The sequence below is a fragment of the Vanellus vanellus genome (genome assembly GCF_965231255.1).
Source record: "Vanellus vanellus genome assembly, chromosome: 4".
Classification (NCBI taxonomy): Eukaryota; Metazoa; Chordata; class Aves; order Charadriiformes; family Charadriidae; genus Vanellus; species Vanellus vanellus.
Window position 1 is genome coordinate 55,511,291 of NC_138909.1, and position 12,315 is coordinate 55,523,605.

Genomic DNA, 12,315 nt, shown 5'->3' on the forward strand with positions numbered 1-12,315 from the left:
CAGTTCAATGTCCAGATGGAGATCAGTGACAAGTGGTGCCCTTCAGGGGTCTGTATTGGGAACAGTATTGTTGAGTATCTTCATCAATGACATAGACAGTGGGATCAAGTGCACCCTCAGTGAGTTTGCAGACAACACCAAGCTGAGTGGTGTGGTTGACATGTCTGAGGGATGGGATGCCATCCAGAGGGACCAGGACAGGCTCGAGAAGTGGGCCCATGTGAACCTCATGAGGTTCAACAAGGCCAAGTGCAGGGTCCTGCACCTGTGTCGGGGCAACCCCCAGTATCAATATATGCTGGGGTATGAAGGAATTGAGAAGGACTTTGGGACACTGGTGGATGAAAAGCTGGACATGAGCTGACAATGTGCACTCACAGCCCAGAAAGTCAACTATATCTGGGCTGCATCAAAAGAAGCCTGGCCAGCAGGTTGAGGGAGGTGATTCTGCCCCTCTACTCCGCTCTGCTGAGATCCCACCTGGAGTACTGTGTCCGGCTCTGGAACCCTCAGCAAAGGAAAGACATGGACCTGTTGGAGAGAGTACAGAGGAGGGCCACAAAAATGATCTGAGGGATGGAACACCTCTCCTGTGAGGACAGGCTGAGAGAGTTGGGGTTGTTGAGCCTGGAGAAGAGAAGGCTCCGGAAGGACCTTATTGCAGCCATTCAGTACTTAAAGGGAGCTTATAAAAAGTTGGGGACAAACTTTTTAGCAGAGCTTGTTGCGATATGACAAAGGGGTAATGGTTTTAAAATAAAAGAGGGAAGATATAGACTAGATATAAGGAGGAAAATTTTTATGCTGTGGGTGGTGAAACACTGTTACAGATTGCCCAGAGAGGTGGTAGATTTAACATTCAAGGTCAGGTTCGACAGGGCTCTGAGGAACCTGATCTAGTTGAAGATGTCCCTGTTCATTGCAGGGGAGGTTGGACTAGATGACCTTTAAAGGTTCCTTCCAACCCAAACTATTCTATTACTTACTAGCTACTTTACTAAGTGAGTAGTGTGGTCACATAGGATGTACTTAGACTTCACTGGTGAGAGAATCTTCAGAAATCTTGAGTGTTCTTTCCAGGACTCAGCTCATGCTTGAAGCTCTAGACTGCTCTGGTTCAGTCCCTCATGTGTCAATCCATATGCAGTTGTCAGTCATCAACTGTAGTAAAAAATGACATCAATCACACTCCTAGCTACGGCATGAGAGGCCAGACAAGCAATGTCATTGTGATAGAGTTACAATTATTATACATATCATCTTTTATTATAATTCTACCACTTCATCAGTTATTGCAGCCAGAGCGAGAGAATGAGCAGAGGTTTTCGCTGAGCTGTCTGCAATAACGTAGTATCTTTTTCCTGAGTGATGACAGCTAATTTAAAACCCAACCTTAACTAGATAAGGTTATTCCTTCTGGTATGAATTACTCTAGTTTTGCTAGCGTTGCATGTTTCCCAGGCCTGGTGTTCATACTGCTTTGCTTACTGTCTTCAAATTGTGCTTTAAATTACATGATTCACATTTGTTGCACCAGGTTCATTCTTCTTTTATCTAGTTCAAGCCCTGAAGTTATGAGAAATGAGAAAAGGAGGTTGTAGGTACTTTGTTGCAGAGCTTTCTGGTCCTGTTTTAAGTGAAGCATGGGTTTACCTGTTGACCTGCTGTGGGACAGGTAGCAACACTGTGGTGCCCATCATACTTAGGGCAGGGAATGTGGGGAGGTCCTCGACTCTGCTGGGAGAACGTTCCTCATGTTGACCCAGCCCAGAAGGCTCTGCCTGCTGTGCAGAGGAGATTTACAGTTCAAAGCGGTCCCTCATACCTAAAGGGAATGAAGTAATTCATAATACTTTGTCTCAGAGTGTTAAGGACTGTTTCGACTTCACCTTTAAATTATACGCCGAGACTTAACTTGGTGACTGTGGAAGGCTGGCGTAATCGCTTGAAGAGAAATTAAACTGTTGATAGTGTATTGTGTTCCTAAGGACACACTTTGCTATTCAGGTTTGAGGAAATCTGAGTTGAGAATTAATATTTATATTGAACTTCATAATAATACTGTCTTCACATCTGGATGCCTAGGCACAAAGACCTGGTGCAGTTTTGAAGCAAATGTAGGATGTTGAGAAGGTTTCTTGCAATCTACCACTTGAACCACGAGAGATAAATGTCCCTTCTTCTGTGCTATGCGTGTGTTGATATTTTATTAAACACTGAGAAAACAGTCTGTCAAACTAAGCTTTCAAACTGTGCAAAGAAGAAGTAACCATATGGTTAGGAATTTGTTTGCTGCGTTAAACTCCCTCACAGCAGTATAACCAAGAAAAGAAAAAACGACGAGGCCATTATTACAACTAAACTGAAAACGTGAAACAGTTGCTGCCCTCAGCTTACAAAATTTCTGGGTTCTGCTGCAACCGATTGTTCATCTATGAGATCTGAAAGCCTCCTTGGCGTGTACCCAAGTGGGGTTATAGTTTGCATTCAGACCCAACACACCCAGGTCTGAATGTAGTTTATGGTATCTAATCAGGCTAACTGTATAAACGTATCAGGGAGTATTATTAGTTAATTCTTGCATCAAGTCCCTAGCCTCAGATTCAGCTATCACCTCTCCTTTAGAAAGATGGTGTGATCTGTTTTAAACACTTGAAGTGGTGAAGAATCTGCTATGTCTTGTCTTCTGTGCTTTGGCTAGAAGAGGTTTTTGGTTAAAAAAAATTAAAAAGGGGAAACAAAGAAGGCTGTCAGCACTTTGAGCTTTATAAACGGTTTGAGTATGTCCTATTTGAATTCAGAGGTAATTATGCAAAATCCATTGGAGTTATGCTGGTGTAAGTATCGACAAAAGGATCACTACACCTTTCCCCCCTGATTTTTCTGTTATAATTGTATCTAAATTATAAAAAGAGGTCACTTTCTGCCATTCTACAGCTAGTTGATATTACTTACTCTACAGAGTGAATTAAAGTGATATATTTGGTTGTGCTGTTAAATTTAGGGAAATAGATTTTATTCTGTGATGCATCCTGGTTATCTGAGAATGTGTTCTGACGGTTTATTTTAGCAAAGGAGTAATTGAATTCCCCTAGAGAGTGATAGCCTGGGAATTGTATCAGCTGTGCTGAATCAATTGAATTATTGAGGCTTGTGCAGTACAAATCATCCAAGGGAAATTATATTTCTCTTCAGCTTGATATTCCAAATTTAAGTTTATCTCACGATAGTTAAATAACCCTCTGTGCTTAAACACCTGCAGCCACTCAAGCAATTTTAAACTTCTGGTTTAAACCTGGTACTGATAGTTCACGGTCTGATAATTTAAGGTGTTGACACACAGAGTAGTGACCATCTTCCATGTCTAAAGTTGCAGAAATCATCCAGCAGTCTCCAAAAATAACACCATAAAAAGAAAAATGAACTGGAACAAAGCTCTTTTCAAAATGGCAATTCTGATGTGATACGTTGTTCTTCCTTATTGCTGATTTAAAACACAGCAACAGGTTTTCGGGGGTGGACCAAGTTAACACTGATGATGTAAAACCGGAGATTCTTTAACCTAAATTTATCACACTCCTGTGTTTGATATTGTGAATGGCAAAATAGCCCCCAGACACAGATTATGTTCTTTAGTATAAATACCTCTGAAGGCTTTGACATTCAGTCAATGAAAAAGAGTAAGACAAGTCATCCCTGCGGTAACAGCGTTCAGCGTCTAGATTAGAGATTTACAGTGCAGTGCCGTGAGAACACATTTACATGCTGAAGACAGTGGGGCAATACTCGGTTGTAATTTCTTAAAGATACATGCAATGCCCTTTCAACCTGTTCCAGATAAACAGGTTGTGAGACCTTCTACATGGACCAAAATTTGCTTGTTTTTAACTCCAGCAGAACTTCTACTGAAGTCAGACTTAGCTTAAATTTAGGTTAAGCTTAGTTTAACTTAGCTCTAAGCTTTAGAGTTACTTGGTCTCCTGGCTTTTGTTCATAATGGAAGTGGCATTGACCTTAAGGCACTTAAACCATGGGCCATTCTGCCTATCACAGAAGAGTGTGGGGTCAAAGAGGAAGAAGGAGATGCCAAGATTTGGCTTTCAGTTCTGTAAGGGTTTTGAAGAGTGAGGAGTTCTGGGAGCATGGGCAAGAGCTGGCTTTGGGCTAATGAACTCTGTTTTGTGGGTGTCATCTGAAAGATGGGGTAGGGGTGCAGTCTGGAGGTGCTGGCCCACGTCGTTCATTCAAGAAGAGTTATTATGTTATTTCTGTCTCTGGCTCAAGCCAATGTTGCCTTGTGGTGCTGCTGTCCTTGCCTGTGGGAAAGAGAGCAAAGAAGTTTGCCCACAGTTGGCCATAGAACTGAATTTGTGCCAAGCTACCAAAATTTCATCCTGCATAAATCTCATGGTCCAGGAACCTTGCCTTTCTGTTCTGACAGTCATTTGAAGTTAACTTCACCCTTGTCTGTGTTACACGTTGATGGTCTGACATAGACAAGCCCTTGCTCCTTTTTTGCAGGTAGATGACTCCTGTTGAAAAACACACTGAGGCCAATGGTGAAACAGTTTAAATTAATGGGGTTATAAGATAATTGGAAATTTAAATTTATGAAAATTGATGAGTTATTAAGCTGCTCAGAGCAGGTCTTTGTCCTGTTCTCATTCCAATCAATGAAAATTGTGGTATTAAATTATGTGGATTAATCTCAGAACAACTGGCAAAGCTCCTGGCTTGTCTGTGTGAGGGAGTTAGTGCACAGGACCCAAAAGTGTCGGCTCTGAACTTACAGTCCTATAGGCACGCCACACACATTCCTTATGAAAACCGATTAGTGCCCATTACTTGCGAGACATTTTCAAAGCAGATACAAACGTTCCTTGCACAAGATGGTTCTTGCTGCGCATTAAGATTATATACTGAGTGAGATCATGATGAACATACAGCTGAGTTGCAAATCCATGCTCGAGGTTATGATGTCCCAACTTCCTTGTGCAGGTAAGTCCTAAGCTACCTTGCACGCAGTGCACAGTATGGTTGTTTACAGGGAAAATGTGTTCACTTATTTAAAATTGTTTCCATTCTGTAAATTCAGATACTTAACTATTGCACATTAACATTTTTGTGTAGGCAAGGCCATAATTACATTTTAAGTCATTAATTGTCTATAATCAAAAATAAGTATTGTGGTTGTAAGAGATTGTTGAACTAATTGGAATTAACTAATTTACTCTAATTAGTCATATTCTAGAGGCTGAAAGAAAAACTCCTCATAGTGAGGTTTCTAAGTTGATCAGTATACTTAATCATCTGTACCTTTTTTCCCCAACAGGCAGGAGAAAAACATTACCACCCAACCTGCGCACGATGTGTCAGGTGCAGTCAGATGTTTGCAGAAGGAGAAGAAATGTATCTTCAAGGTAAAACCAAACCCAAACAACCAAAAAACAAAACCCAAACCAGTTACACTTGGCAGCATGGCCCTCTTGCCCATACCTGCTCGCGTGGCTGAGCTATTTTGCATTCTCGCTTCTAACTATCAAAGAAAGTGAAAAATGTAATGTGTAGGCTAAGGAAAAGGAAAAACAAACCCTCGTTGCTTCTTACTCACCTATTACTTCTCTCTCAGTTCAAATCCAATAGCAAGTGTGAATCACAGAAAGGAGGAGTGGTAGCATTTATTTCCTGCAGATGGAAGTACTTGACAGTGAAGATTATCAACTTTTCCATTTACTAAAAGGACGTGATTTTTCTGCAGTGATAAATTGTCCAGGTAAAAGTTAACACGCACGTGGGGCAGCAGGTTCCCTAAAACTGCTGTTGCAGTCCTAAGACCAGTTCTGTACCCATTGCCCATTTGGGTACAAGGAGAAAATCTGAAGGTCCTTCTATGAATTTCCCTCGGTCAGACCAAAGTGCCCTCAGAGGGTGGAGAAGGGGATGCCATAGAGCTGAAGCCCTTACCACAAAATATGCCTATACCTTACACACCCGTAAGCTTGCACAGGAGAAGTTCAATGTTTCTTGTCAGGGAATTTCAGTGGTAATAGAGACGGACTTGCACAATAATTTACGCGATGGAAAAAAAAGAAAGATATGAGCTAAAAATCTATATTTCATATGTAGCAACTTTTAGCTGTACTAAACTGATCAAAGAAAAGAATGTCTACACAGTTAAATACAGGGTCAGACACCAGAGAAAATGAAAGCTTTTGCCTATGACTTTGACTGGCAGTATCTTTTCAAAAGAAAACAGGAAAGAGAAACTCAGTAGGATGTGGGAACTGCATAGCTGGTTTATTATCCTAAAATCACATGCTTGCCCAGAGCTGTATTACAACCTCGCAGTTGTCCACAGTTTTCTAGAAGCGTACTTCGAAGTCATTCATTAAGCTGGAAAAGTTAGACTTTATTTAAAAGACAACAGTGGTCTCAGTAAGATCTAATTATAATTTAGTATGTTCTTTAAAATGACAATTTTATTGTCACTTTGGTTTGTAACAAGAACCTAGCTCATTAAAGGGCATAATGATCCTTGTCTGTGCTCATGGATTCTCCCTCAGGAGCCAGAAAATGCTGTGGTTCTTCCAATTGCAAAGTAGCGTAGCAGTACTAAAATCCCCTGGGAAATCAATGCTTTAAAAAGATATCAAGCTACAAATTCGTTTCTAGATTTCAAACCTTCTGAAGCTGGGTTGCAAGTGAATCTTCTTTTTAAGTTCAGTTTGTAATAAGGGTGGATATTTGTTAGCTTTTGTGCTGATTTTTAATTCAGGTAATTGCAAAGTCTGCTCAGGTCCTGTTAATTTGGACCCATCTTACTCATTTTATTTTCTAATGCGTGAAACATTCCTACCAACTTACTTTTTGTCTCCACATGAAGAGCAGTTTTCATTAGAGACTGGTGCTAACTTCATGAAAGGTCCATGATCAGGTATTTGGACTGCCTGACCTGATGTGTGAGATAAGAAAAAAAGTTCAGAGCCCAGGGTTTTATAACTTATTTTTCATCCTCTGTAAAGTGCCTTTAGATGTTGTATGTTCCTTAGCAGAAATTGAGTCATCAGTGCTCATCCAGCAGATGACTTTTGGGTGAAAGGACTCTCTTCTGTGTGAAAAAGTTTCCCAGCCAGTTTTGCTTGACCACAGGTAGGAGTAATTAAAACAAAAAATTGTTCTAAATACTTCTTAATATCCTTGGGAAGATTTACATTGACTTAGGCAGCAGTTGGGACAAATGTTTTCAGTGGGCAAGCTCAGACCTGCTCGTAATTGGAAGATAAATTAGCATTAAATTTAAAAGTGCTATAAAGATGTTTCATAGTGGTTCGGTCCCAAAAAACTTCAGTAACTTAGTAAATGTAACTTATCCAGTCTGTCCTTAGAGATAATCTTTTACTGCATGAGTCTGTGTTTATTTGGGTTATTTTTGTGAAGTAAATTCTAATGATCTCCATCTGTCTTCTGGGAAATAGACTTTCTGTTTCTATCTTGTTTCCAAAATCCACTGGTTAGAAAACTATCAAGCTGCAGTGAAAACAAAGCATTTCCAATAAATCTTCTTGATGCTCTCCACCCAGTACAAACATGAAATATTTATGATGCAAAGGTTCTCAACTTCCCATTTAGTCAGGCAGAAATTGCAGTATACTCACGTTATTTAACTGTGCAGAGCTTGAGTTTGTGACTTGTCCAAGCTCAGACTGGCATAAACTTAAAGGTTCCTTTTTACTATTAACATTTACAAATAATTCTTTCACTTCATATAGTTATGCACATTCCACTTCCATTGAACACTGGGTAATCGACATTGTGTTCAACTTTTAAAAATATTTTTTTCCTTTGTGACTAATGCCAAACTATTAAGTTTCTTTCTCATGCTTAATGTTTACTTCTGTCTCTACAGTTCATAATCCTCTCTTCAATACTTACGTGCAGTAGAGAATTGGTTCATTCTGTATTTTCTGCTTCCTCCAGGATGGATAGTCCGCTGAATTTGGGTAGTTCTTAGCATTTGACTTATAAGAGACAAACATGTAGGAAGTGCAAGATCGGTGCAGTGAATAATTCAGAAAGAAAGACTGGATTTTCAGCTAGTGTTAAATGCCACAATGCTATTCCATCACAGTGTGCTGCTTAGCGTGTCCTGCGCCAGACTATGACAAGAATATGTGTAATAAGGGTAACAGGAAATTCTGGCTATATATGAGGGGAAAAAAATTTACCATGAGAGTGGAACAGGTTGCCCGGAGATGCTGTGGGATCTCCATCCTTGTAGATATGCAGAACCCAACTGGGCACAGCCCTGAGCTGCCTGCTGTAGTGGGACCTGCTCCGAGCAGGAGGTTGGGCTGGAGGAGCTCCAGAGATCCCATGTCACACTTGTTAGGACTCAGGTTATGATGTTGATCTCACATATTGAATTGCATATAGCTTTCTGAAGTGCACCTAGTCTTTACAACGTATGTGATCAGGCGTACTGATGTCAAGAAGTTGTCGGTTTTAGCTTTGAAAGTATCCATGAAATGGTGACTGCAGTGGAGAATCAGTCATCGTGCTGTGTCTTAGAAAACCTTATAGGAAGGTTTAATAAGGTTCTTATTTTAAACCTTTTAAGGTTCTTATTGGGGAACTGAATTAAGCAGAACTTGAAATTTGCTTTCCAGGTACATCCATTTGGCATCCAGTTTGTAGACAGGCTGCAAAGGCTGAAGAAAAAAACAAGGTAAAAATACCATATTTTTACCCAATGTTATTTCATTGCCATATTATTCTCTATCCCTTTTTTTGCAGTGGGCATGGAGGGAAGGGTTTGGATTGTTTTCAGTACTGTAATTTTAAATTTTAAATGACAGAAATCTAGTAGGTTAATGTAATGTAATAATGTAATATAAATATTCTGCTTTTACTTAGTGACTACAGCTACAAGTTCAGGAGAATGCTGACCTAAGAGTTATATGTGTAAACTGCATGAGGAAAAATGTGAAAATATGAATAAGAAAAAGCAAAGTTAATTTTTAACTTCTGCCTGATTACGATGTGATCAGTGCACGACCTCTTCTCTTTTTATGTGGCTCTGCACTTGAAAGATCAGAGGACTTTCACTTTATTTGTTTTTGCAAAAAAATCTCTCCTTGGAATTTTTTTTTTTTATTATTTGTTTGTAAAATGTTGGCAAGCCAGCCCCAACTTAATTTAATCTCTGCTTTAAGTACCTCCTTAAGTTGGATGATTTGTGCATCTGTCTGCGTGCAAGGGGAAGAGGGAGGAGTCCTGGCAGCCTTAATAATTACAAGGTTAGCAGATGAATAAGCTGCCCCTAGGAAATGAAGAATTAATCTGTAGCCAGGGAAATGATCTCTCTGAAGCGGTGGGACTGAGATGCAACTACCTCATCTAATGTGGAGGCCAAGGACAGGGTTTTTCAGTTCTGATGTTCTCTGATGCTCCAAGTGGTACCCTTGGTATCCTTGTTCGAAAAAGCTCTGCTTTGATCCATCAAGGCTTGGGTGGAAGGCACAAGTCAGAACAGCAGGCAGCAGCTATAAAAAGAGTGTTTACAAATATGGAATGTTAGCAAGTGCAACTTTGACTAAATTACAATTTTGAAAAAAAAATTTGGTTTGGGCTTTATCCTGAAGGATCTTGGCTGTATTTTTTTGTACCCATGTGTTTGGGAAGTGATTGCTCTGGTATTCTTCATGGCGAGCTCTGAATATCAAATAAGTAGTGTTTCAGTATAAAATGTATTGTTTAATATATCTATTTTCAAAATTGTCAAAATAATTTAATAAGTGCTGCTGATTCAGCCTGAGTAACTGAAATTGCAAGCCTAAAACCCCATGTAATTTATTGAAAATGTATTAGGTTGGCGTTTCTTTTTTCCCTCCTTCAAAGAAATGCAGTGGACAAAGTTGTACTGGGTTCCCACTGGCTGCCTTTTCTTCACAAAGACAAAGAAAGTGTTCTTGTAAGAAACTGTAAAGGCTGAGTCATTTGTAACACATCTCTCCGAGTGCTGGGAGTCTGCCCTGTCCCCAGCAGAGAGGAAGACATCTGTATCTGAAAGTCAGTAGGAATTTTGCCTGAGTAGGGAAAAAAACCAGAATGGAGCTCAAAGAATTTTTCCACGTCTAGTCATTTTTCCTTTTCTTTGGGTTTTTTCTCTTCTTGGTCTTTACGCTTATTATTGAAAAAATAAACCAAGAAGAAAGGGTTTCATTTCAAAGAGGGTAGTAATGGACTTTTCACATAACTTGTAAAGTTGAGAATGGGGAATAATGGTTGAGAAATTTTCTGGTGAACCTTTGCAGTTTGTTGTTTTTAAAAGTTATCTTTCTGTATATTTATATAGATATATACACAGCATGTAATTAAAGTAGGTGACAAAGGCAGAAGGAGTAAGTGGCAGCATGCTCCAAAACTTTGGAGAGGGAGTGGAAGGGAAAAAGAAGTTGTGAAAGAGAGTGACAGCAAAAAGAAAAAACGATGGGAGAGTGAGGGATGAAGCTGCAAAAGACAGAAGAAATCCAGGTGGGAAGAGAAAGAATAAAGATTATTAAAAAGCATAAAGGAAAAGAGGTAGGTGGAGGGAGAATAAAAATGCGTAGTATGGAGGAAAGAACTGAACAGAAGCAACGGAATCAACAATGTGAGTTTTTATTGCAAAAGCTTGGAGATTATGTGCAGCACGCGTGCACTGGGGATGCTAAAAGGGGTACTGGATTGTGCAGAGAAGAAAGAGCATGTGTGAGATGTGGAATGAGTAGGCTTTAATCACCAGGAGGATAAATGGGACGATTTGTGGGAGTAACTGAATAGCATAAGGAAGCAGGGGCACAATCTGCAGAAACCTTAGAAAGATGAGAATCTACACTTTGATCGCAAAAGTTGGATGTTTTAATGAATTATAGTTCTTCTTAAAAACAAGATGGCACCTCTAAGTTGAGGAAATCCCCTGAAAAAACTCCAGGAATTTATTAAGAGTTACTAAATATGTTCAGCCAGGTATGTTATGCGTTTTACGGTCATGCTACACTGTGAGATCTTAAAACACACTCCCCTGATGCACATGATACAGAAAGAAACTCTGAGGTTAATCCAAACCTGTCATTTGACTTTAACAGGGTTTAAAACATTGAAACAGTGCAGTTTTATTTTGTTCTCTTTTTTTTCTCATTGGACCTCCTGTAAGGACATAATGAAAGAGAAGTATGGGTTGCACGTGACATCAATGCATTGTTGACACTTCCATGTCATTTACGCAAGTTCTAGAAACTTGCGGTATGGTTTAACTATGCAGAAGGTCAATGCAATTACACTGTCTGTGTTGAATGATCATCTCAATGGCAGCCACAAGCATTTCTCAGAGAATACTCTATTTCCATGCCAGTGTTTGCCTTGTCCCCTTGGTCCTTGTGAGCTCGCCCAGGGCCTCAGTTTGAGACAACTGAAAATGAGGGGGAGAAAATTCCCAAATCCCAGTCAGACATGCCAAAACAAATAAACTGAATCTTGTTTATACGGATAAGTGTCTCCACATACTCTCAGAAAAGTCCATAGGACTGTTAGGCTAAAGAAGGTCTGTGGAAGGATAGTTGTGATCACTGCGTTTGTTTGCTCTGCTAACACAGTACAGTACAGATATATTCACATACTGCTTCTAAAAGCCGGTAAATATTTCAAGCAAAGACTGGAGTAGTAGGAAGGATGCTTCCTTGACCTGACAGCTTAATAATTCTAAAATCCTTATAAGGGTCTGAACAGTTGTAACCTCCAGCTGAGAAGTGCCAGCCTTTGGTGAGGCAGTAATTGGCAGTCATTCAGAGTGCATGGAAAAAATACGTACTTTTTGCAATCAGGGACAGATTTTTCCATAGGTGGGAAAGAGTATTTTATGGTGAATTAACATATATGGATAAAAGAGGATATAAACCCATTGATTTCCTAGTAAGATTTGTTTAAACTTCAATTATGAATGTCAGGTCTGTTCGCTCATGGTTTGTATCATTGTGTCTCACAACCCTTTGTTATTTAAAAGTGCTTGTATTTTTCATCACAAAGGAATCTACCAAAAAGAAAGCAATAAAGGTCTGTCACTCTGAATGCCAAATGATTGATAACAGAGCAAAACCAGTTGAGCATTAAAATTAACCTGGTAGTGTTACCGTGGGAGAGGGGAAAGCTCATCTGTTGGGTGCCTCATTCAGGGATGTAGTGCTGTTTGCTATGAGTGAGCGGCATAGTGGTGTGACATATGCCAGAAGCAGTATAGATTGGTTCGATGGTATAATCTTAGAGTAAAAATTGTTGTCA

At 39.7% G+C, this 12,315-nt stretch overlaps 1 protein-coding gene across 1 annotated transcript in view; it reads left to right on the forward strand.

Annotated features, from left to right (window-relative positions):
• ABLIM2 (actin binding LIM protein family member 2) overlaps positions 1-12,315 on the forward strand; it is a 117,620-nt gene that overhangs the window by 54,386 nt on the left and 50,919 nt on the right. Inside the window, exons 7-8 of the mRNA XM_082482280.1 lie at positions 5,333-5,420; positions 8,667-8,725. Coding sequence (XP_082338406.1) covers positions 5,333-5,420; positions 8,667-8,725 — 147 coding nt within the window. The remainder of the gene's footprint in view (positions 1-5,332; positions 5,421-8,666; positions 8,726-12,315) is intronic.